The 23,831-nt window shown below is 58.0% G+C and overlaps 10 protein-coding genes across 10 annotated transcripts; 4 read left to right on the top strand and 6 right to left on the bottom strand.

The window, feature by feature from the left end:
• Nucleotides 1-41: 41 nt before the first annotated feature.
• PSEUBRA_000842 (Protein-tyrosine phosphatase, SIW14-like protein) lies at nucleotides 42-1,913 on the bottom strand (the record flags this gene model as incomplete). The annotated part of the gene is made up of 4 exons (XM_059464461.1): nucleotides 42-963; nucleotides 1,110-1,351; nucleotides 1,449-1,736; nucleotides 1,827-1,913. 4 exons carry the CDS (start codon nucleotides 1,911-1,913, stop codon nucleotides 42-44), a joined length of 1,539 nt encoding a protein of 512 aa, XP_059320924.1.
• A 425-nt stretch (nucleotides 1,914-2,338) lies between these two features.
• On the top strand, nucleotides 2,339-3,982 carry PSEUBRA_000841 (Oxo-4-hydroxy-4-carboxy-5-ureidoimidazoline decarboxylase; the record flags this gene model as incomplete). The annotated part of the gene is made up of 1 exon (XM_016434160.1): nucleotides 2,339-3,982. One exon carries the CDS (start codon nucleotides 2,339-2,341, stop codon nucleotides 3,980-3,982), a length of 1,644 nt encoding a protein of 547 aa, XP_016294607.1.
• Nucleotides 3,983-4,291: 309 nt separating this feature from the next.
• PSEUBRA_000840 (Short-chain dehydrogenase/reductase SDR) lies at nucleotides 4,292-5,287 on the top strand (the record flags this gene model as incomplete). The annotated part of the gene is made up of 1 exon (XM_016434162.2): nucleotides 4,292-5,287. The coding sequence occupies one exon, from the start codon at nucleotides 4,292-4,294 to the stop codon at nucleotides 5,285-5,287; it is 996 nt and encodes a 331-aa protein (XP_016294606.2).
• A 124-nt stretch (nucleotides 5,288-5,411) lies between these two features.
• On the bottom strand, nucleotides 5,412-7,433 carry PSEUBRA_000839 (uncharacterized protein; the record flags this gene model as incomplete). Its single annotated transcript, XM_016434115.1, has 1 exon — nucleotides 5,412-7,433. The coding sequence occupies one exon, from the start codon at nucleotides 7,431-7,433 to the stop codon at nucleotides 5,412-5,414; it is 2,022 nt and encodes a 673-aa protein (XP_016294605.1).
• A 427-nt stretch (nucleotides 7,434-7,860) lies between these two features.
• Nucleotides 7,861-8,425, top strand: PSEUBRA_000838 (DASH complex subunit Dad3; the record flags this gene model as incomplete). Its single annotated transcript, XM_016434153.1, has 2 exons — nucleotides 7,861-8,013; nucleotides 8,093-8,425. 2 exons carry the CDS (start codon nucleotides 7,861-7,863, stop codon nucleotides 8,423-8,425), a joined length of 486 nt encoding a protein of 161 aa, XP_016294604.1.
• A 414-nt stretch (nucleotides 8,426-8,839) lies between these two features.
• Nucleotides 8,840-9,929, bottom strand: PSEUBRA_000837 (Epoxide hydrolase-like protein; the record flags this gene model as incomplete). The annotated part of the gene is made up of 2 exons (XM_016434123.1): nucleotides 8,840-9,352; nucleotides 9,459-9,929. The coding sequence occupies 2 exons, from the start codon at nucleotides 9,927-9,929 to the stop codon at nucleotides 8,840-8,842; spliced, it is 984 nt and encodes a 327-aa protein (XP_016294603.1).
• Nucleotides 9,930-10,344: 415 nt separating this feature from the next.
• Nucleotides 10,345-12,507, bottom strand: PSEUBRA_000836 (uncharacterized protein; the record flags this gene model as incomplete). The annotated part of the gene is made up of 1 exon (XM_016434105.1): nucleotides 10,345-12,507. The coding sequence occupies one exon, from the start codon at nucleotides 12,505-12,507 to the stop codon at nucleotides 10,345-10,347; it is 2,163 nt and encodes a 720-aa protein (XP_016294602.1).
• A 5,459-nt stretch (nucleotides 12,508-17,966) lies between these two features.
• Nucleotides 17,967-19,013, bottom strand: PSEUBRA_000835 (Protein notum; the record flags this gene model as incomplete). Its single annotated transcript, XM_016434116.1, has 1 exon — nucleotides 17,967-19,013. The coding sequence occupies one exon, from the start codon at nucleotides 19,011-19,013 to the stop codon at nucleotides 17,967-17,969; it is 1,047 nt and encodes a 348-aa protein (XP_016294601.1).
• A 1,893-nt stretch (nucleotides 19,014-20,906) lies between these two features.
• Nucleotides 20,907-22,445, top strand: PSEUBRA_000834 (RNA polymerase I associated factor, A49-like protein; the record flags this gene model as incomplete). The annotated part of the gene is made up of 1 exon (XM_016434140.1): nucleotides 20,907-22,445. The coding sequence occupies one exon, from the start codon at nucleotides 20,907-20,909 to the stop codon at nucleotides 22,443-22,445; it is 1,539 nt and encodes a 512-aa protein (XP_016294600.1).
• Nucleotides 22,446-22,575: 130 nt separating this feature from the next.
• Nucleotides 22,576-23,592, bottom strand: PSEUBRA_000833 (PHP, C-terminal; the record flags this gene model as incomplete). Its single annotated transcript, XM_016434109.1, has 1 exon — nucleotides 22,576-23,592. The coding sequence occupies one exon, from the start codon at nucleotides 23,590-23,592 to the stop codon at nucleotides 22,576-22,578; it is 1,017 nt and encodes a 338-aa protein (XP_016294599.1).
• Between the last annotated feature and the right edge of the window lie 239 nt (nucleotides 23,593-23,831).

The raw sequence follows: 23,831 nt of genomic DNA, 5'->3' as shown, positions 1-23,831 counted from the left end.
CCAGCAGCTCTTCAGACGGAGTGGAGTGAGGTACTGTTCATTTACGTGAGCTTGACCTGATCCAAATCAAACACCTCGATATATTCGAGGTCGCTGATCTTTGTCCCTGCGAATCTGCTGTACTCCTCGAAGATACTCGTGTGACTCCAACCTTGTAGCCTCCTTAACAAGCCCACGATGACTCCGGCGCGGCGAAGGCCCTTGTTGCAGTGTACGAGGATGGGCCAGTTGCTCGGCGTCAGAATCAGCTGCAACGCCTTCACCACGTCCTTCTCATCCATCTCTGCCGTCGGTTCCTTGTTTATCGCCAACCTCAGATGGAACGTCTGAATGCCCTGCGACGCTGTCCAGTTGGTCATGTTGGATCGATAATCCTCCGTACCCAGGTAGAGCACGGATTTGAGGTTGAGACGCCGGAGGAACTCGAAGTTTCGCTCGTTCGGGTGGCCAGAGCGGTAGATACCGCGGGAGACCATGGCGAAGTTGAGCGGGGGAACGATGAGCGTGTGCGATGTGGAGGGGTCCGTGGAGGTGGGGGTGGTGAGCGAGGCAGGGAGGTGGGAACGGTCGATAGGGGGAGGTACGGTGGTAGAGGTGGACTCTTTGGGCTGTTTGTTGGGCAGCACCGAGTCGATGGGGTTGCCCGCAGCGACGACGTCGTGAGCTTGCTGCTGGTCTGCTGCTGGAGGTACTGGGGCGTCTTCTTCGGGACTGTCCTGCGCTTTGACTGATGTCGACTGGGCTACGTCTGGCGTCATTGTGGCAGACGCGGGCATGGCTTCTTCCGCAGGTGTAGAGCTCGTAGACGATTTCGCGGCGACTACCGTTTGATCGTCTGCAGTCGGTCGCTCTTCGTGCTGCTCCTGCTCATCAAGTCCGTTCTCGGATGGCTGTGCACTCTTCTCAGCTCTGCTCGTATTTGTCTCGCTCTTGTCACGGTCATCGGAAAGCCACCTGCTGCTGCTGCACGACACAAAGGCAGAAGAAGAGACTTGGGATTCAGTCACGCTGTCTTCTTCAAGGCCGCAGCAGCAGGTAGCGTCCACGCTGTCTCTTGCAAGATCGATGTTGGGTATTGCACAAGGATTAGGATGCTGTGTGAAACTCACGAGGCCTGTGATTTGGAGGCACCCTCGGTGAGGCCGTCGCGTTCGAGCTGTTCCCTGCGCTCGCGGCGGCGCTTGACGTCCCAATTGTGCACTCGCGCCGTGTTGACCTCCATGATGGTGATCTGCTCGCGAAGGAAGTCGAGGTCTTCTTTCGAGGTCGTGAGCGACTTTTCTGCGCCTGAAAGCTTGCCGGTCAGTAGGGAGATGGCTTCGTCCAGCGGGTATTCGAGCATGACGTTGGCCTGTCAGATGACAAAAGTGCAAGGAGTCGAGCAATGACGGGTCAGCGACTACGCATTCGTGCTTGGCTTTGATTCACGAGGCAGAGATGCTACTTACGCCTAGCCAAAGATGCACAGTGTTGACGGGGTCCAGTTTCGCTTTCGCGTAGAGTGTGTCATTGAGCTCGAAGGTCGTCTCTATCGATTCCGGATCATCCTTCTTGTCCTTCAGGAAGGTGACCATTTGGAGGGTCTTGCGAATGTCAGGGATCTTCTCTTCGAGTCCTCGGCGTCGTTGTGCTGTGTTGAGCTCCATGAACTTGTACTTGGACATGGTCTCCTGGAACTTTTTGAGTGTTGGCTCGACCTCCTCGTCCGGACCTCCAAGATACTCTTGCACGTTGGACTGCGCGATGATGCAGAGAGGTGAAGACACTACGAGTCAGAGAACGTTCCACTTGACAATCACGCGTGTTTCAAGTGACGCGAGACTTACGATGAAAGGAGCGTGCGGGATGCCTCGCGAGTTGGTCTCGACCTTGGATTGAGACGGACCCGCGATAGCGGATGATGCGGAAGACATGGCTGCGGCCGAACTGCAGCGTCAAGGAAGGTGCTAGGCGGAGTGTTGATCTTGAGACGATGTGGTGGTCACAAGTGAAGCACGCCGTGAGCGAAGATGGTGTTGGTCTTTTGCTTCTGCGTCTCCTTTCCTTCCTACCGCGCGAGATCAGCCAGTAGGGTCCACGCTCTAAAGTCACGGCCAAAGCCGAATTTCTGGAAAGTGTCACACACAGCAGCGTCCGTGCATTCAACATAAACGCAACAGCACAGCACAGTACCATCCTTGAACCAGTGTCACCACCTCCCGTTATCGCTCACCACCATTACAGCTCAGTATTAGCACATATCACATCACCGTCTGCCTCTCGGGTAATTCGAGCACATTTCTACGCTCGTCGCTCGCTCAAAACCATATTGACATTGGTCAAGCGGTGAGCCACAGCAATGTCAGCCTCGATCATCGCACCGGGCGAGATCCCGAACGCAACACCAGAGCAGCTTTCGCCCATCCTACTACGCCTCCTCGAGTGCCCTCAAGAGCTGTTGCCAGATCTTGCGTCGCAATCCGCCGCGGCCATCGCTGACTTACCGGAAGACTCACGGCCGGAGTCGTACGAAGGATTGATCGACGTGGCACGCTTCTGCGTAGAGGACGAGCCAGGATGGGAGGTAGAACGACGCGCCAAATTCATTGGCGGACATCCCAGGATCGGTGCTCCTCTCAATGCGCCAACCTCAGAGCTCAGCGAGGAGAGCCGCAAAGAACAAATGAAGGGTGGTCAGGTCGATCCTGCCACGCTTGAAAGACTGGCAAGACTCAATGCGATCTACGAAGCAAAATACCCAGGCCTGCGCTTCGTGACCTATGTCGCTGGCCGATCGAGAGCTGCAGTGGCCGATGAGATCGAATCACTGCTTGGTGATAAGGTGGCTGCACTCAAGGACGCCAAAGATCTTGCCAAGAGCGAGGTTCGAGCACACGACACTGACGAATGGCAATCGGAGCTGGACCGAGCCTCCGATGCGCTGTGGGAGATCGCAGTCGACCGTGCCGGCAAGCTTACAGCTGAAGCTGCAAGCAAGAGCGACGATGGTAATACCAAGGCATTAGCACAGGCTGCGGCTACTCAAGACGCAGACAAGACCATCGGGCAAGATGTTCCGTTCTTATCGCTCGCCTCTTTCCGCATGCTGGTCCTCTCGTCTCCTGTCCTCGAATCCTTCTTCAAGTCTGACCTCACCGAATCATTCTATCTCGAGCCTGTGGAACGGTCGCAGAGCGGAGGCGCATACGCATGGCACACGGCGCCCAGCTTACCCGGAGCACCCAGGGCGCTCCCAGGAGCCAGCAAGGAAAGCGGTTCGGCCACCAGCGAAGCCACCTACAGTCGCGACGTCACCACTGGAGCACGAGGCAAAGTCGTCGGCTTTCTCGGCAACTTGCTCGGAGAAGAAGGCAAGGCGAAGATGAACCAGCTCGCGGACCAAGTGGGGCAAAGGCTACAGACACATACAGTCACCGGGCCGAAGCCTTCGTTTGGTCGCAACTCTACACTTGACGGTGGCAGAATGGACACACAAGAGCTGAGAGAGAAGGAAGCAGAGTCGAGGAGGAAAGCCGCAGAGGAGAGGAAAACGTCGCTCGGAAACCGTCTGTTCGGCGCGTTGCGGGCACCTGCAAAGACGCCGTCGTCACAGGATCTCAAAGCTGACGCCTCGGCATCACCGGCGACTGGGTCAGCGTCAGACCGAGGACGAACAATGGAGAAGCAGTCTTCGGCGGCATCGGCGAAAGCGGACAAGAGGATCAGCCTACGTGGCAGTGACTTGTCGACAGCAGGGCCCGCCGCAGCAGCTGAAGCTTTGCGTGCGGCTCAGCAAGCACTCCTGCAAGAGCGACCGGCATTTGTGATTGACGAGGTGGGCGACGACGAGGCAGAGGGCGAGGATGGCATTGAAGGCGCCGCTGACGTCGAGGAGCTGGGCGACGTCGTAGAGGAGGCTCAGGGTGGTAATGAGGCTGAAGGGTTGTTGAGCGGACGAGAAGCTCAACGGGCGAAGGAGCTTCGGTCGGCGCCTGCTCAATAAGCATGGACATTTCGCATAATCGTCTCACATCGCAATGGCAGTCGCTTTCTCTGACAACATACGTCGCGCCTGCTATGATCGTGCTACGCTCCTCATGGCGAATATGAGCATGAAGCGTGAGTGAGGCCTGAACGAGGATGATTTTCGGCTTACAGTTCCGAAAATAGCCATGTGGTGCTGTGCAACGAGAAGACTGCTCGCACAGACCGTGCTGTGCAATGGAAATGGAAAGCCGCAGATGCTGGACCGGCAACTCACACCTTCTCTCCATCCAATCCTCTATCTCCCTTCTTCCTCTCTCATTACTGCATGTCGTTCGCTGCTATTCCACGCAGCACGCTTCGATCTTTTCCTCAGGCAACTACACGACGCCTGATTCAGCTTTCATCTGCTCGTAAACCAGCCGCCAACGCCGTCCGAGCCTTCACGACCACCCCATCCTTCCTCACATCCAAACCCACCGGTGGACCGGATCGAATCTTCCCCAGCATGACCACGGTTTTCCCTACGCAGCGTTTGCACAACAAGACGGTGCTCGTCACCGGAGCCTCGGGCGGCATCGGCAAGGCGACGGCCCTTCTCTTCGCCCGCGCTGGCTGCAATGTCATTCTCACCGCTCGTCGTGCCGAGGAGCTGTCCGCCGCAGCTACCGAGTGCGCCCACGCAAACTTGGCCGGTCAGACCAATGCCGGCGGCAACTTTGCTGCCATCACGCTCGACATGCGCAACCGCGAGCAGCTCGATGGGCTCATCTCGAGCCTCCCTGAGTGGGCCAAGGAGGTCGACATCCTGGTCAACAACGCAGGCCTCGTGCTGGGCACCGACAAGGTGGGCGACATCTCGGCCGACGAAATGGACGTCATGATCGACACCAACGTCAAGGGTCTCATCCACCTCACTCAGATCTTTGTGCGTGAGTTCAAGAAGCGTAACGCTGGACACGTCATCAACCTCGGCAGCATCGCCGGTCGAGAGGGCTACCCAGGTGGAAGCATCTACTGCGCAACCAAGTTCGCCGTCAACGCTTTCACCTCGGCGCTGCTGAAGGAGCTGGTGGACACGCCAATCAGGGTGACGGAGGTCCAGCCGGGAATGGTCGAGACCAGCTTCTCGGTCACCAGATTCAGAGGAGACCAGGACGCAGCGGACAAGGTGTACAAGGGTCTCCAGCCGCTCAGCGCCGAGGATATCGCAGAGGAGATCGTCTGGGCCGCCAACAGGCCGGCCCATGTCAACATCGCAGAGACGCTCGTGTTCCCTGTCAACCAGGCTAGCCCGTATCACGCGTTCCGTGGCGGCAACTAGATGTCGCCACGATGCAGCTGTGTGCTCAGCTAATGTCAATCAATTGAACGAGCAGGATTATCCTTGGCAAGAACGTGATGTCACAGCGATGACTGCCATTTCTTCTGTGCAAAAGTCTTGTGTCTTAGGCTGTGTCTTCGTCTTCTCCAAATGATTCTACATCCTCATCATCGTCCACCACCACATCCTCTTCCTCTGTGTATTGCCCATCGAGGTCGTGCTCGACCTGAGCCTCGTCCTCGTGCACGACGTCTTCATCTTCGTCCAGTCCTTCTGACGCACGCTCTGCCTGGCCGTCCGCCCTCTCACGCTGGTACTGCAGCAGCAGCGCACGTTGCAACTCCTCATCCTCTGCGCCCTGTCCCCATTCTCCTTCGTCGGCATACCCTCCCTCTGAATCGGACACCTCGCGTTCCTGTTGCGGCGGAGGCCGATCGGTTCCGCGCGACGTGGACGCCTCGCCTTCCGTGACAAAGCTCTCTTCCCCCGCCTCTTCCGCCATCCCATTTCCCCACCTCCACGCTCCTCTTGGCAGCACACCCGCATTAGCCCTCCACCCACTCACCTTATATGCTTCGACTCCCGCCCCTGTTCCTCTAGACGCCACCTCGGGCAGCAGTCTGTCCCGCTCCTCACCCACAAATACGCGCTTGGCGGTCGACCATCCGATCCCATCTTCCTTCACGTGTGTCGTCCCTTCCCCCTCCGCCTCGGTGTCATCAGGCGACTCGGTCCAGCCGAATTTGGCGGGTGGCAGCGCGAACGAGTAGCGCACCAGATCGCGCTGTGCAAAGATGTCCGGCTCGTGTTCTGCTTCCACGGCGCTATCATCCGACTGGGCTGAGTAGGCGCGCCGTCTCCTGCGGGGACGAGACTCCCTCGCCTGCTGTCGAGTGGCGGTTCCCCAGGGTTGGCTCGCTTGACCTCTGATCTCGCGCGAAACAGGTCCAAGCAAGTCCAGCGGGTCCGCCTCGATGCTTGCAATTCGTTTGGCAAAGTGCGCGTCCGTCTCCGGATCTGTTCGCGCGCGCTTCTGGCCCCTCTTCTCGCCTTCCACCGTGTCGGCTTCGGGAGAGGCAGGATCGAGATGCCGCACCGCGGAAGTATCCCCTACATCGGTCGGAACTAGCTCTTCCAAAGCCAGATCCGACCATACCTCTTTGAGAATCTTGGCGCTTGCCGGCAGGCCCCCTAACGTCGCTGCGAGCGCCTGACTCGCCGGGCCGCTACCAAAGACGTTGGAGCTGGGCCGCAGCAGCGCTGCGTACGACGTGTTGCCCGGCCCGTGGCGGCGAAATGGCCATTCTGGCGGGGCAAGCACTGTGGCGGTATTGGTGCGGAAGAGCAAACTCGGGGAGAGATCGAGTTTCTTTGCAGCAGCCGCCGTTTGTGCGTCTTGCGCACCGGTGGAGCTCGAACCGACGAGTTTGGAGCGGGAGGCTTTGTTGATGAACGCGTTGCCGCTGTTGCTCACTGCACTGCGACGACCGTGACTCGACGAGCCGAGACGGATGAACCCTTCGAGACCGCCGCCGAAGTCGAGGCCCGCGGTGGAATCGCCTAGTGAAGAACCGACTGTGTGGGTGCCGCCGACAATGGCGCTATCAGCGGCGATCGCTCCTCCGAGTGGGCCGAAGAGGTTACCGAAAGGGTAGCTTGGGTGTACGTCCGCGGGCAGCATGTCTCCTTGCATATCAAGGCTTGCGGGTACGAGGTCCTCGTTGAGCGAGACGAATTCCGAGGTGATCTTGGGCCGAGGCACACCTGATGCGGCGGCATCGTGCTCGTCGGCTTCCGAGTCATCATCGTCCCGGTTGGTGTTGAGCAGCGTTATTTGAGGAGCAGAGGCGGTTGTGGCGGAGGCATCGACGAGGTGGTGTGATACAAGCGCATTGAGGGAGGGGTGGTGGTAGAACGTTGAGCCGAGCACAAAGGCGGGTGCATTTGCTGCAGGGTTGGCGTCGGCGGGGTATGTGGGATCGAGGTGGAGTGGTGGGAAAGTGAGGGTGCCGGCTGAGCGTGATGTACCGACGGAAGTTGGGAGTGAGGAGGTCGAAGCATGGCTAGAAGAGGATGCGAGGAGGTCATGTGGTGCAGCACGACGCTGTGTGTAGGGGACACGATTGTAGAAGACGTCGGACGCCATGGTGGGCTGTTGCTGGGCAGCGACCTTTCCGACGGACGATCAGAAGCTTCGTATTGACGGTGTTGAGGATGTGATCATAGTCGTTCCTGCCGATTCGAGACGCTTTGAGATGGTGTCAGCGGGTCGAAGTCGCACCAATAACACAAGAAGGATGTCCAGAATCGCCTCCACTGTCCCTGCATAGACGCCGCAATAATTGGATTGTGTTACATTTTCTCGACGCGCGCGTTAAATGGATCCAAGGCGCAAAGCAACGAGACGCGTTCCAGGGCACTTTGCCTGTGTTTGTTGTTCTCCAGCTCAGAGGTGTTGCTTTCCAGCTGAGAAAAAGTTGGAAACAGCCTTGCCTTTATCACCATCAACGCTCATCACTACCGTCATCTTCAACACCACCACCGCACTCGTACCTTTGAAGCACTCTACTACAATGGCCACCATTCAAGAAGTCCTCGACCAGGTCGCAGCGCTGCCTGTGGCGCCCAAGCCCTACATCAACCCCTACGCCGGTCACCGCGCACTCTCCGAGCACGAGCAGGAGCTTCTCGGCGAATACGCTCGACTCGCAGACACTGTCCGACGTGTAAGCACCTCCCTCTCCCCTTTACCAGCCATATCTCTTCAAACACTGACACTTTTCTTGCATCTTTGTCGTCAAACAGGTCGCAGCGTTGTCAACCCTCCTCTCGTCCTCCTCCGCGCACGCCTCGTTGCTCACCCAGCTGCGCGTTCTCGAGCGCAAAATGGGCCTAGTCCTCACCCTCTACAAGGCGTCAGTCTGGGCGACCGTTCAAGAGCAAGCCGAAATGGCAGAGGCAGAAGCCATGGCTGCCGCGGGCGCAGAGATGAATGGCTACAGCCTGGACGTCAACGGTGCCGCCGCTATGTATGGGAGCGACGGCGCGGGCGGCGCATACTACTATGGCAGCGGCGCGCCGAGCGAGTCCGGCGAGGGAGACGATACGGTGGTGATGCGTCAGGCGGAGTACTATTGAGTCGTTGACCAGGTCTGCTCAGGACCCATTCGTACACTCATCAGGTCAGGGGACGAGAGCATGGCAAGAACACGACGGAGCCGGGTCGAATGACGGGACATCATCGACCCTCGAATCCTCGTGGCAGGAGCACAGAAGCTGCTCGAGCATCGTGCGATCCATTCAAGCCCGAAGTGGGCATCCATCAGCTCTCTCCGGACGCAGCCGGCCGGACAGCATTGCAACGGTCCAGACGTGCCGTGCGACGGGAGTGGCTGCGCAGCCCTCGCACCGCTCTCTCAAGCACACTCGCAACAGCTCTTTTCCAAGACGTGCACACACGTGGCGCCCATCTCGCACACCTCATGTCACAGTATACCCTGCAAGCCATGTGAACAACATCTTGCTTCCCATTTGTTCATCCGTGCTGTGTTTCTAGGCAAAGAACTCGTGCACGACCTCCACCACCCGCCCAGGGGCCTCTTCGGGAATGTAATGTCCACAATCGAGCCCTTCACCATCCACCTCCTCACAGCACTTCTTCCACAATTCCAGACCGCCACCATACATCAACTGGATCACGCCGTGGTTGCCCCATAACACCTTTACCGGACATTTGACCTTCCTCCCTTCCTGCCTGTCTTTTCGATCGAGTGTGAGGTCGATGCCGTTGTGGGGGGAAGATGCGCGGTAGTCCTCGCACATGGCATGTGCGCTTTCTGGCCTTGCTAGGTTCTCGAGGTACCAAGTGGTGCGCCAGAGGTCGACGGCTTGGGTGGACGACGAGGCGGTGGATGGGTTGGTTCGCGGGAATCGGGTCACGAGCGCATCGAGGTACGCTTGCGGATTCGCCCCGATGAACGCTTCCGGTAGCGACGGCTGCAGGAGGAAGAACCAGTGCCAGTAGGCCGAGGCGAATCGCACATCGGTCGTCTCGTACATGTCCAGCTGTCGATTCACATCAAGAAACGGTTGTGTCAGTGTCCGACTTTCTCGAGGTCATCGTGACCAGTCTGTGCGCCACTCGGGTTTGAGAGATTGGGTCGAGACTTACAGTGGGCGCAATGTCCAAAAGGACCATCTTCCTCACCCTCTCGGGCCAATCCAGTGCCAGTCGGTGGGCGATCCTCGCCCCACGATCGTGCGCGACCACCCAGAACTCCTTGTGCCCGAGGCTCTCCATCAGCACGACCATATCCCTCGCCATTTCGCGCTTGGAGTACCTCGAATAGCCCTCCTCACTTTTACCCTCGGGTGCGCTGGAGGAGCCATTGCCGCGGTTGTCCGGCACCACGACCTCCCATTTGCCCGTCTGGGCTAGCGCAGGGGCGACGGTGGACCAGATGACGTGCGTCTGCGGGTGACCGTGCAGCAACAGGATCGGGCGGACCGAGGAGGAAGAAGAGGGTTTGTAGTGGCGGTAGAAGATGGTTACGTTCACGGAAGGGTCGTACGCAGGGGGTGGGATGGTCGCCGTGCCACTGGTGAAGGAGGCCGCGTCGAAGGGGTTGACGAATTCAGACATCGCGCGCAGCAACCAGCCAGTATCCGAGGAGAAGACTGAAGCTGTCGAGACGAAGAATGGGTCGCTCCGTAGAGAAAGCTTGGACTTGTTGAGTCGGATGATGGACGGCCTGAAGATCCGAGGTGTCCGACCGGATGATGAATGGAAACGACGTCTGTGCGCAAATCGTATGCGGGGCAAGCTCTCGGAACCCGGCTGGCGTTATATAGCCGTCCAACCGAGAACCCTGCATCCCCTCACAGCCGAGCACCCTTCACACCTGTCACACGATTCACGCACGCAACTAGACCGAATGCATCTATGGATTATGGTGGTAAACAAATACACTAAGAGGGCCAAGCAGCGCACTGGGCGTGCTCACGATGACGGGAGGGGACACAGTATTACAGGTAGCTGGATATAAAGTTGAATGAAACTACTGGCGGCGATCAGGGTAGTAGTCGCCAGCGGCGGCGGCGAGGGTGCTCGTGCCCTGTGGTCCCTGGCTGGGGGTTGCAGCAGCACCGGCTGGGTAGCCTTCCGCCGTCTGCGCGTACAGGTTGGTGTTGCTGTCCGAAGCGGTTGGCAAGTTGGCGCCGCCAAAGCCGTCGTAGCTGCTAGCGCTGTGCGTGTGACTGTGACCGGCGGCAAAGGGTACATTGCCACCTGCAGCGTAACCACCAGTGGCACCGGGCGCACTGAAGGCCATACCCTGACCGCCCACGTTCCACGTGTTGCCGCTATACGAAGCCGAGTGATGCATCCCTGGGTTCGGGACCCCGTAGAGACCCGTGGCGCCGCCCGAGCGGTCGTAGTCAAACGACGAGTCAGGCAAGCGTCCGTCCTTGATCGAAGGCGAAGCGCCCGGATAGCTCGAAGCATCCCGGTAGTGCCCTCCCGACAGATCCACCGACGGCAGCGGCGCCGACATGGTGCCCTGGAATGGCGTCTCAGACCCAAGGTCGCCCAGCACAGGCGGTCCTCCCTCGTACGACGCGCTGTACTTGCCAATGATCTTGCACAGTGCCGAAGCAAGCACCTTCCACGGGAACACCTTGACGTCCTTCTCGATGTTCCTCGGTTTGGGGTTGGGGAAGCTCATGATGAGCTTGAAGAAGCGCTCGCACTCGCGCTTGTTCTTGCTCACCGTGATGGGACGGAAGCCTTCGAGGTTGCGACGAATGCGGTTCTTCTCCTCCACCGTGAAACGGCTGGCGACGAGCGCCTCGAGCAGGTAGATCGTGTCGACCGAGGTCACAAAGCACTCGTTCTTGTCCTCGCGGAAGATGCACGAGACGACGATGCTGTTGGGCACGTACTGCGAGGGGAGGATGGGGCGGAAGGTGGCGTGGATGGTGGTGCCCTCCTGACGTCGCCAGAACTGAACCAGTCGACGCCCGCTGCGCCACTCATCGTGCGACCAGCCGACCGCCATGTCGTTGAGGTTGCCGTGCAGCTCGAGCTTAGCACGCGGCGCACCGCCACTGCTTCCGCCGGGTGGGCTGTACATGGGGTCGTGAGGCATGATGGGAGTCGGTGTGAGCGACCCCGGGATCTGCGTCGCTCGCATGAGCTGAGGGAGGCCGGTGCCGCTCAGACCCAGCTCATCCGACGAGGCAGAAGCGCCGTAGTGAGCCATGGGCGACTGCATAGCAGGGTTGGACCCAAACGACTCTCGGCGAGCCTCCTCGTCGTAAAAGCCGACACCGAGAGCTGGGAGCAAGACATTGGATCGACCCGGAGTGATCTGGCCTGGGATGGTCATTCCGCCACGACCCGTTCGGCGACCGACGGTCTGCGAGGTTCGAGCATCTTGACCCATGGGGCGGCCGTACACGTTGCCTTGGTTAGTGCCGAGCACTGGGAAGGAGGCGGGGCGACGAAGCTGCGAGTGCTCGGCGGAGCTGCGAAGATCTTCCATAGGATCGGCGGAGCGCTTGAGCGATCTGGGAGAGCCGCCTTCGACTTTGGGGAGCTCATCGCTGCCGGTTCCTGGGGTGACCGTGACACCGAGACCAATGGGACGCATGGGCGAACGAGCGTCAGCGGTGCGTGGGTCGTTATAGCCGGCGGAGGCGTAGCGGGTTCGTGTCGGCGAAGTGTCAGAAGCCAGACCCGTCGAACGCCCCAACGGTGACTTTTGGGCGGTCACGAGGTTGTAGTTGCTGTACTGATTGGCGTTGACATCGCCAAAGGAGTAGGCACCGCTCGAGCCGCCGAGGCCGAGCTGGCTCACCCCCGTGTTGAGCGACTGATGCCTGACGTGTCCTCCGAACTGGGCCTGGCCAGCATAGTGTGGGGAGGCGGAAGAGTTGAAAGCGCCAAGAGCCTGAGTCTGAGCGAGCGTACCAGCGCCGCCGAGTTCGTGAGTGTAGTTGCCGTGCTGTTGCGATCGAGGGGCCTGCTCGTCGTACCCATAGGTGGAGTTCTCTGGCTTGACACGACCAAAGCTGGCAGGAAAGCCCCCGACGGTGCTGGTAGTGTAGCCAGCCGCGCTCGATGATGGGTCTGCGGGCGATTGGAAGTTGGAGGCTGGCATGGTCGACGGACCGGCGGGACCGAAGCTGAGCGCGGGGTTGGTGGAAGCAGCACCCGACATGATGATGATGATGACGAAGACGAGCTGTTGGTGTTGGTTGAGTCAGCGGTCTCTTTAGGGTATGTCTCTGCGGAGGTGATTCGGAGTGAGACTAGGATGTCACGATGTCGAAGGAGAGTGTCGAGTAAGGAGCGGAAGGCGTCAAGCTGAGACAAGTATGGTGGTAGTGGTAGATGAGAAACAAGGAGGGAGCAAAGAAGCAAGGTGAATCAGAGGAGGGGGGGAGATGCGAAACCGCAGGAGAGACAGGGATAGATAAGACACCGTGAGACGCAAGCAAACGTGGATCAAATGAGCTGTCGTGAGACTCGAGAGAGGGGCACTCGAGCAGAGGATAGGCTGTTCTTGGGAGGGATGAAACAGGCGCAGAAGGATGAGAGACAGTGCGGAGATGCGGATGGTAAGGGATGGAAGCGCCTAAGTCAGCATGCCGTGTCGGAGAGATGTCCAAGGTGAGACCCAATGCGACCGAGGACGAAGAGAGCGAGGGGGTGGATCGCTTGGCTCCGTCAGTCCGACTCGAGGATCCGTCAAGGCGAAGGTTACGCCGAAGGAATCGAAGCTCCGCAAAGGGATGATGGACGAGGGGGATCGACGGATTAGGAAGGGCGAAGAGGATGGAGATGCAAGGGTGCAGCGTCGTCGGCGACAATGAATAGAGAGATGACGGCGGGGGAGAGAGGTGACGAGCAGAGAAGGCGTTGGTTGGGTAGGAATCCGGATCAGGACGAGGACGAGGACAAGGTCGACGCCTCGAGTGACAGCGGCGGCGGCACCGGCGTCGAGGATGCAGCGTGGGCGGCGGCGGTGAGAGGAGGTATGCTAGTTGGAAGCCACATCCGGACGAGGAGGGCAGGGAAGGGAGATGGCACAACGAGGCAGGTGGACTAACCCGAAGAGAAGAGAGGGAGGAGAAAGAGGCTGGCAGCCGCCTCTGGCAGCGGCGGCATTGATGGGAATGAGGAAGAGAGTAGTCTGCTGAGCCAGACGAGGAGGGAGGCAGATGAGCGGCTATCGACAAAAGAGAGAGGAAAGCAAGAGGCATGAGAGAGCGACAGAGCAAGAGAGCGGTCTGGCCTGGAAGCCAAGAAGAAGCAACCCAAAGTGAGACAAGAGCGGCAGATTGGAGCATGACAAGCTGCATCTATTCCAACGTCGCTCTTGTGCTGTTCTGCCCTGCCTTGCCCTGACGCTTTCGTCTGTTCGACTGCTAGCCATGCTGAGCGTGTAAGTCAGGATGAGCATGGCTGAGCCTTCAAAGCCGTTCCGCGGTTGCTCGTTCTTCCCCCTTCCGTTAGCCTCGACCTGATTCGAGCTAAGCAAGCTTAGGCTCAGTTTTGCCTATACGAGTGACTGAGTGACTAACCGGCAGAATCTCCCTACTCGGCTCCACACGATTGAGCCCAACGCAGCCCAATGCAGTCTGCTTCTGTGCATAAAAGATTCAACAAGAAAAAAGAGCAACTCAGTCAGCCGTTTGCGGCGAGCAGCGGCACCAAAGATTGAGCCACAATTCGACTGCAATTTCGACATGGAGTCGAGACTTTGCACAGCCTGCTGCAGATCGGATCTGCATCGGGGCCTCAACTTTTTTTTTATCGTTTCGAAATTTACGCCCAAAAATCCAAGATTGTGGAAGAAATTCGTCGAAATGCGGAACCAAGCTCGGTCACCCTCGTCTAGGCTCAGCGCTGAGCGCTCAGCTGATTGAGCTTCGCGCCTGTCACTCCCACAAAAAATCATTAATTAAAAAAAAGCGAGCACAGTGCAATTCTGCTTGCCTTCGTCATTGTGAATGAGATTCTCAGGCACAGACGAGCAGCACATTGCAGCTCGCCTTCTCGAAAATCCCTTTTGGCCCTGCAGACGCAAGCGTGCTTCTGCATTAATTGACCGATTTTTTGTTTGGCCGCATTCGGCTTGGTTGAGCTCAGGCCGAAAAGGGGCCGTTCAATATGGCGAGCGATCGACAACGCCGATGATGATGATCATGATCGACTTGGCTCTGCGAAGCGAAGAGATTGAAGAGGGAGAGTCCGACGCGATGGACGGCGAATTCTCGGATCCCATCTGCTCGAGCATGAACGGAGCCTTTGACACAGATAAGCTTCGGTTTCATCCACGCTAGTCGCATGAAGGCGATCCATATGGGTCGAAAGGCGGGAGCGGGGCGGATCTTGACCGCAACCTAAGACATTCACAAAGACAGCAGCATGTCAGTCTCCAAGAGGAAAAGGGAGGCATCACCACGCCAGAATGTGAGACACTTCGACAAGGCTGAATCTCGTCTACACGTCGGAGACGAGAAAAGACGGGAAAGCGACTCGCGTCCGTCGCGACGGCGGCTCACCCAACACAGCTGCGGAGCCATCGCGATACACGTTGCGCGACACAGGCAAAGCATGAATCGGGCACGACCGTCGTACCAGCTAGTGCCGCTCTCAGCTGAGACCGTGGCGGCTAAGTACAAAGAGCGGGGCGGCTACCTGCATCGAGAAGCAGCAAGCGACATCGACATGGGGAAACCAGCGCGAGGCACGGGTCAAGCCGATATGACACGCGAGACATCCTCACAGCAACGCGATGAGCGCATATAGTTGCACCGATTTACAGGCTCGTGCTGAGTGAAAGCTGGGAGCTAGTCCATCGACAGGTCACGTTGTAGCAGCAAAGCTGATGCTCGTTCGGGGGACAGGCGAATGATCGATTCGCGGGGCTCTTAACGTTCCTCGGAAGCAAGCAAGGTTGTCTTAGATCACGCACGTCGGTTTCTCGTTCTCGGTGGACAACAGAACGGGACCTATGCGTGGCTTGCTAGCTTGGCATTCCTGTCGTGATCGAGACGATTACTGGACACAACGTGTCCTGATGTACGGCGAGGGAAAGGGCTACGGGTACCGACGCCAGCGCCATTGCCAGTGAGGCTGAAACCAGGTCGACCGAGCACCGCAATGACATGCGACTGCTTCGGCGCAGCGTAGTTAGCGTGCAGAAAGCAAGCCGAGCCGCTGTCGGTCTGGCAATGACAGCCACGCGGCAGCTGTACGGAGCATAAGCCGGCGTTTTGAGTCGATGGCGGCCATTCCTCGGCCTCTCGACTGACGCGAGCCTTGCTTTCGCAGTCGCGCCGAGGCTTGCCATTGTGGGTAGATGGTCGGTTGGCATGAAACCCATCGAAGTTCATCGAGGCACAATTTCGAACCACCTCGGTGGCTTGCTCAAAGGAAGATCGAGAGCTTCCCGTGCTCTCCTGGTCCCCGTTGGCAGCTCGATTGCGAGCAACAAGCCTGCGACGAGCTGGAAGGTTGTCTACTTTCCTCCGTCCGGCAAAGGGAGGTTCAAGGTCCGTTCGAGCGCGAGCGTTGAGCTCGGTGCAAAAATGGTACGAGAACCGACCAATGTGAGACAAGTCGAGCTGTGCTGTCTCAGACGTGCATGACTGGCAGCGCGTCTACCATAACGCGAGCCTCAGATGCGCCTCTTTTCCACTGAACCGCGCCTTGTCCGGCTGTCTGCATTTCGACAAGTGTCAACTTTCTCGTGCGAATGCTTTCTTCGATGAGAGACGGCAGGGCATGCTCCTTGCAGGGCATCGCCGACTCGGATGGTGCGGACGACGAACATGCCTGTGCTGGCGCCATCATGACGGCCCTACCTTTCCAAGGCCGCGGGTCAAAACGGGTCCTCGCCTAGCCGCTCGCCTACTGCAAATGCTTTGGCGAGCAGGGTTTTCTGCAACGTCGATGATTCATCGAGGAAGACCCTGACTTCTTCTGATCTGGGCACTGCTTCCGTGCTAAGCATTAGTGCGATGCTCGTCTAGCGAGCAGCTGGTGATCAGCTGTTGTCGAACTTCAAGCTGCTTGCTGCTGCTCCCTAATTGCATAAGCAGGATGATGTTCTGCTCAGACAAGGAGTAGCTTCGCCGACCTAACGCCCCTGGGTAAGGAGCGCGCAAGAGTGTCTTTGTGATCGCGCCTCTCGAACACTAAGCAGTCAACCAGGACGATGAGATCCGCAGAGGTGATTGCTGATTCTGCTTCTGGCCCTCGCTTCGTCTTTGAACGGCGCAAAGACGGGCATGGCAAGCGACGCTGAGCTCACGGTTCGAGTTCGGTCAACTGCGCGCATGCTGTAACCATCCCTTGGCCCAGTTGAACACCTTCGTCGAGCCAAGATTTCCCTTAGTCGCTTGGGCACGACTCCTTGTCGCGCTCCCGCCTGGTCGCTCCTCCTTGGCACCGACCCTGACTGGCTGTGCCATCTCTCTCTGAAAAGTTTAATATTTCGTGCTCCGCCGTGTGTTCAGGCACGACCGAGCTCCGCGACCCGTTCTCCATTGACACAGCCTCGCACCGTATATCCGTGACTGTTTGGCTGGGCCGACGTTCGATGCAGGAACGTACACGCGCCGAATTCATGCTGTGCCCACGGTAAAAGTTCTCATTCACGGCAGTCTGGAATGGCTTGGCGGTAAGGGGATTGGTTGGAAAAAGCGTTGCGCGCAACGGCTCCGCGCACAAATGTCGGGTTGCAACAGATGCATAGGCGAGCCTGGATTCAGGAACAGACGAGGAGATCCGCCTATCAAACACAATTCAGCCTCGCACAAGATCTTGCCGGAAAATGCTTGGCGACGGCGCACGAGGCTCGTAGTGACGAGCTGGCCAGCGGAGTCGGATCACCGAACCACCCGTACCTGTGTTAGCAGGGTCGGTCCAAGATACGGATCTGAGACGGATCGGCATCGGGATCCCGATGAGTCGCCTTGTCGCCAGCAACGACATGAGCACAACGTCATCGACTACATATCAATCGAGTTGCCGCCTTGACTGCGCACACTCGACAGAGACAACAACGCAGAGAGACATCGATTTCGAAGGGATCGATCAGCTGCGACGTAGCCCGAGGCAGCATCAGCACGAGCACCACAGCATCAAAATCGGAGCGATGAAGCTGAGATATAAGTCGGCGGGGAGCGCCTCGAGCACATGAGACGCCAAAATCTTTCTTCGCTGTCGCCGTCAAATTTCGGCTTGCAAGAACGATGGGAACTGACTTTCGTTGGCGTCGCCAGCCCGCCGGAAGAGGGCAAGAAAGAAGAACGACCAGGCCGGTCTCATCAAGCAGCCGATTCTTTCCGAAGACGCGGATTCCACCAAAGACCGAGCTGATGCACTCGTTGCTCACGAGTCGCACAGATAGCTTACAGTATACCAAGAGCGTACAGCTGTCGCAGTGCAGCCACATTGTAAAGCGACTCTGTGGCCCATAGCCGTCACAAGCAGTCAGGGCCAGCGACAACGTCGACAAGCCTGTGTCAAGGCCACATCAATCGACGACGTAAACCATAAACTATGGTCATTATCACAAACACAATTACTTGCTTGGTTCATACATGATGACTTGCGTTCGAACCTGAAACCAGCCCATATCATACACAATGCCGTCCCTATCCCTTACACCGACTTGTACGCGCTTCCCGACCTCAAATTCTTCATGGTCGCCAACCAGCTCGCCAACGTGGCACCCGTTGTCGACACGGGACTGGTCTGGTACAGCACGCCGTGACCCTCGCCGGTCACCGTGAACGTCTTGGCCATGTTCGTCGTGGTCTTTGTCACATTTGCAAAGTAGCCGCTGATAATGCTTGTGAAGCTGTCCATCGTGGCACCCATAAAACCTGGCAGAGTTCCGTCGGAGGCGAAGGAGATGGAGCCGAATCTGCTTCCTGTGTTGGCGGATGAGAGGGCGGGGAGGAAGCTGTTGAATTCGCCCGGTTGACATTTGGGGCAGTCGCGACCGCCGGGCTGAGTGAGCTTCCACGAAGGCTTGGTGCCGATGAAACCGGGGGTCGTTTCGCAGGAGTCGCCGATGAGGTGGATGCGCGACCACGGGAAAGCCTTGCGGGCAGCAACATAGTTGAGCGTTGCACCGAAACAGCCTGCGCTGGTTCCCGTGATCCAGACGTTTTGCGGATACGGCACGGCACCAGCAACGACTTGAAGGATCGTCTGGAAGTTGCTGTAACCTTTGTGGTAGATCGGTGCGGGAGCACCGTCGTATGTGACGACATTGTTGCCGCCGTGGATATCGCCCGTGCAGTAAGGGACGAAGACGTAGTGCGCACCAGCCCAAGGGTTGTTCCTAGCAGGATCGCGCGATGTGAGCAGGATCTGCGAATCGAGGGAGGTTTTGGTCCAACCCTGGAAAGACGACTCGGTGTAGCCTTGAAGGTTGAAGGCGGTAGGATTGGTGAAGCACGAGTTGGTGTCCCAGCAAGCTCCTCCGCCGTCAAAGTAGATGAGGATGTCGTTGGCACCGGAGTGCATGTTGTAGGCGAAACCGGTCATGCTGCCGTCTGCGCAGACGTTGGTGCTCTGGTTGTTCCAGATCCACGTGTCCCACGCCGAAGGGGTGAAGCTTTGACGCTCATGGATGGGACCTGCTGCCGAGAGGGTGGCCGAGGCGACCATGGCCAAGGAAGCGGTGAATACAGCGAGCATTGTAGCAACGGACTTGACGAAAGGCTGCTATCGAGTGTCGGGCGAGGTTGCTGCTCGAGTAAGGGCGTCGCAAGTAAGCTCGGTAGCTGTTGGGAGGGGCTCGAGGGGTTCATTTTGTCCTTGGTCCACTCTCCTTATATGCGACAGTCTCGAGAAGTACGGTCGCGACAGATGTAGCCACACAGGCCGAAAGTCGGGGCCTGGAGCGGCCCAAGTAGGCAAATCGGCCCAAGATCCCATGACGGCCCCGCTGTGCTTCCATAGAGGAGTCCGGATCGAAGGCGAATCATGGCAAACCTCTGTTGCCGTGCCTGCGGCGACGGATCGTTCGGTAAGGAGACAAGGCTGAAGCACTATATGTGTGGAATCAAGGTAGGCTCACCGGACATCGTTGGGGACAGCAATGCTATCCAGAGGGCAAGAAGTCGTATGCAAGGAGGAAGCTCAAAATCTCCCACGCTGCCCGGCGATGTCTCACCGCCATGTGGCTCTGTGTGCAATGACTGTAGCCATGGCAAGTGCACATGAGCGAGGATCGCTGTACCTGCAGCAGAATGACAGGCCACGGTCTCAGGAAGGCACGGCAAATGGTGGGCCCGATGTAAAGGACGGGAGCGAGAGGCTTGGACCCGGGCTGAGAGCTGTTCCGGTGTGCCACGCTGCCTGTCTAATTTGTTGCCGAGCCAAAGCACGGGACTGCGGAGAAACTAAACAACAAAAAATGTCTCGACTGTGCAGCTGACCTCGAATCACGAGGACCCCCGCCTGCTGTCTAGACTCGGATCTTGCCCGCTCTTCCTCCTTCCGATTCGTACGGCTCGATTTCATGACGTCCAAGGTCTCAATCGCGTGCATGTAAGACACAATGATGGGAGTCGGGATGGAGCCTCGGGTGACATGGCAAGGTGTGGCTTACAGTCTTGACAGTCGGGGTCTCAGTTGGCTGTAGGCGATTGGTGGATGAGAAAGGGCCCATCGAGCGAGGTGCAAAGGAAGACAGCCTGGGCTACGATGACAGCAGCAGGATCCTGGTCTTGGTCTGGATTCGTTATTATGCTCCGCAGAGCTGAGGTTCCCGAAGCCTCGAAAGACGCGGGGAGGTAGGACTGCTTTGCCGGCGATAATCTCCGCTGTGACGATGCCAGTTGCCAGTTGTACTGTACTGTATGACTACCCGAAGAAAACTGTTGCATACGTCGTGGCGTAGCGCCTACCCCGACTTTTCGGAAAGAGAGTTGCACATGGCGGCACCGCAAGCGAGACAAGGGTTCTCATGCAACGGAAGTCTATCTTCATGGGTCGTAAAACGAACCAAGTCCGAGCCCTTCCCTTTCGCCCTCATGCGAGCTTTGAGATCGAGACTCTGCAACATTGTCATCGAGCGGCTGTGAATTGCCCGTTTCGCCTTCTTGCTCCCCTTTCATTCGGGCCCTCTGAGTTTGAAGCTCCCCGTTCTGTCTCACCGTAGGCTTCGTTCGGACAAATCGCACCAAAGCCAGCGCTTGTCCGAGCATCATCTGACGTGTTGCATCTGACACCTTTGATGCGAACGGCGTCGAGTCATTGGAACGGCATGTACACCCTAAGTCAAAGCTTCTCACCTGACGGCGGGTGTGTCCAGAGTGTGGCGTTCAGAGAGGGTCCGCCACGTGGGCAGGCAAAAGTTTTTGTGACATTGTTAGGTCGCAAAGGCTGGCGCATGTCATCATGACTAAGGCAGCCCTAGCAACACTGAATTTTTGGTGCTGCTGCATATGCAACCGAATCAAAAATTGATGTGGAATTTTTGACGAGCAGCCAACTTTCTCAGTGCTGCTTCTCACCACCTTGTCCTCCCGTCCAACACCAAAGCAGGTGACCTATCACGGCTCGCCTGGATCGCACAGCCTCGCCATGTCGAAAGGCAAAGACAGTCCCGCTAAGGACGGCAAGAGAAAGTCCAAATTCTCCGATGCTGCGGACTCGCCCAAGAAGTCCAAGAAGGCCTCTACCTCGGCCAATGCAGCCGCTTCTTCCTCTACCAGCAAGGCTGGCTCAGGCCAGGCGACGCTGAGCGTCAAAGGCTCAGGGAGCAGCTTCAAGCAATTGAGTAAGTCTGGCGCCGCTTTTGCTTCCTTTGCAGACTACAACCCTGCACCTTCGACCAAGTTTAGCATATACCGCGCCGACGGTCTGCCCGACGAGACCGGCGCATCGACCAACGACACCGACGAGAGGCTTCTTCTCGCAGGCGAGACCGACACGATGGCCTATGTCGGCAACAATTTCGAGTTCGGCAGCAGCTCCGAGGCGCGAGGCTACACCGGTCACTATATGGTGGGTGTCTATGACCCTTCGAGCAGCTCCGTGACCCTTCGCGCCGTGCCTACGTTCCAAGTTGCACGATCGATCAAGGCCAACAGCTCGCTCTCTTCCATCTCTAGTAAGCGCACATTCGCCGACTACGGCGAGATGACGGCAGCACGTAGGGCTCTTGGCGACGCATTTGGTAATCGCAAGCAGAAAGCCAACGCGCGCAACCAGGACCGTATGAAGGTCGACACGGCCAACATGGAGGTCATCCTCGACGACTTCACCGGTGGTATCCAGGACAACTTGGCATCGCTGCCATCGCTCGATGAAGTGCTTGCTTCGTCGACGTCGTCTCGACCCATGCCGCCGGCCAACTTGGACGCCAAGCATCCCGCGGAGGCTTACCGCATCTCCGACCTCATCCCCAGCGAGATCTTCAAGTCGCTACCGATACAGAAGCTCATCGACAACGTCAGCGACCCGGAGGCGCTCAAGGAGCTTCTCCCCTACTCGAAGGATTTCCCGGCCTGGATCTGGTCGCGACTGGTGGACAACCTTCAACGCAGTTCGCACCTTTCCGGTGGCAGCGGTGGTAAGAAGCACACGACGTTCGACGAGGACGAGGACGAAGCTGCATCTGTCACCAACGCTGAGGATGTGATGATGATGCCCGCTCTCGGAGCGACCGAAGACAAGGAAGACGCGAAGACCAAGGTGCGCATCGCATATTACATGTCGTTGCTGTGGTACATCCAATCCCGACCGAAATCCGTCTCGCAGCGGGGCAAGCTGATCACCGCGCTCAAGCTCGACGGTGAGGACGCCAACAAGCGCATCGTCAAGGCGATCCTCGGCACGTTCACCGAGACGCCGGCCAACTCGGACCGAGCAGTCATGTCGGCGTTTCACCAGACCAAGGTGCTGGCCTACATGTGCGCGCTCGCGTTGCACCTGGACAACTTCTCGGTGGACCACGACAAGCTGGCGAGGAACTGCAACATTCCGCCTGCGACGCTCAGGGAGCTGTTCAGGACCCTCGGTTGCACCGCGAGCGTGGTGGGCGGCGAAAAGAGGATGGTGCTCAAGACGCCTTTTACACTGCCTCAGCCGAGGAAGGGCAAGGCTGGTGGACGCAAGTGAAGCACTTGCTACAGGTTTGTGCATTGTTCAAATCGACATTCATGATCAAAAGACGACGGCTCGTGATTAGGCTGTGTCGGAACCGATGATTGGGATGCGAGGATGCGAGTGATGAGTTTTGCGTGTGTATCTATGATTCCGACTCGAGCGCCGCAGCAAACGTCGTCCAGAATGGCTGTGTCTTCCACTCGGAACCCATCGCCTTTGCCACTGTTCCGCGCGCGAACCTTATTGGCCTGCCATCTCCTTCCTTCTCATCCGTCTGACCCTCGTCCTTCTCCAGGTACCAGATGGTCTCGACGCCCGCCTCTACCAGATAGTCTCTCAGTCGCAGATAGTTCAACCCGACAGCTTGTACGCCATGCGAATCGTCCGAGAGGCACAACCTCCCCTGCATCCCCACAATCAGATCCAAAATCTCCCTCCCTGGATACGACGTGTTCCACCCCTTCCTGAAAGCAGCAGCGTTGCACTCGAATAGCGCGCCGTACTCGACGGCAAACCGCACGTTGCGTTCCACCTTGTCCCAGACATCTGGCGCATCGAGCTTGAGTTGCGGCGTGAAGAGTCGAAACAGGTCAAAGTGGCCGATCACCTCGGGTTTGAGTCGCTGCAGCACCTCGAGCTGGTCGTCGAGGTACCGGTTGATCAGTTGCAGGTGTGCATCCATAGAAGTGGACTGGAAGCTTGCAACAGACCTGTCGAAAGTCTGACGGTCAAAGTCGATGGGAATCGCATTCGTATGGTGGAGTGAGCCGACTATGTAGTCGACCACTCCCTTTCCGATCAGCTCCGGCTCAGTGCCCGCCTGGCTGCCCAGCACAGCGGTGAGGTAGTCGAGCGTCCCCGGACTGGTGATGTTCTCCGTCTCGCAGCCGACCAGCACATGCATCTCCTTCCCCGCATACTCGTTCTGCAGCCACCTCGCTGCCTCAAGATACTCTCGAAACGTTGCCCGGAGCGAATCTGGAGTGATGGACGCTTCGACCTCCTCCGGGTAGAGCTCGGTGGCATGTTGGCGTGGGACGTGCTCGCTAAGATGGAAGTGAGTGAAGGCTAATGCGTGAGCACGCTGCAGAACGGACGCGAGCGAGTCTTTGGCATGTGAGCAGAATTGACCGCTGTGCGAGTGGTTTGAGTGTGGCATGTTGGCCAGCAGCGTAGGACAGGTTGGTAGGTGCCCAAACAGGAAGAACGGGTCGAGGAGCGGACCCTGAGAGATGTCAGCTCGGGTGTCGGGCTGACGTACAGATCTACCGATACATACTTGCACAATGAATCGGGCAGATCCGCCATTTCGCCACAGCTGTCTCTTACCGCCGGCAAATCCTTATCAGATCTGGAGCGACCTCGCCGTCCTCGCCCCATTTTCACCGGTGATGCAGG

Source organism: Kalmanozyma brasiliensis, assembly GCF_000497045.1.
Source record: "Kalmanozyma brasiliensis GHG001 unplaced genomic scaffold PSEUBRA_SCAF10, whole genome shotgun sequence".
Classification (NCBI taxonomy): Eukaryota; Fungi; Basidiomycota; class Ustilaginomycetes; order Ustilaginales; genus Kalmanozyma; species Kalmanozyma brasiliensis.
This window is presented reverse-complemented; position numbering and strand designations above follow the sequence as displayed.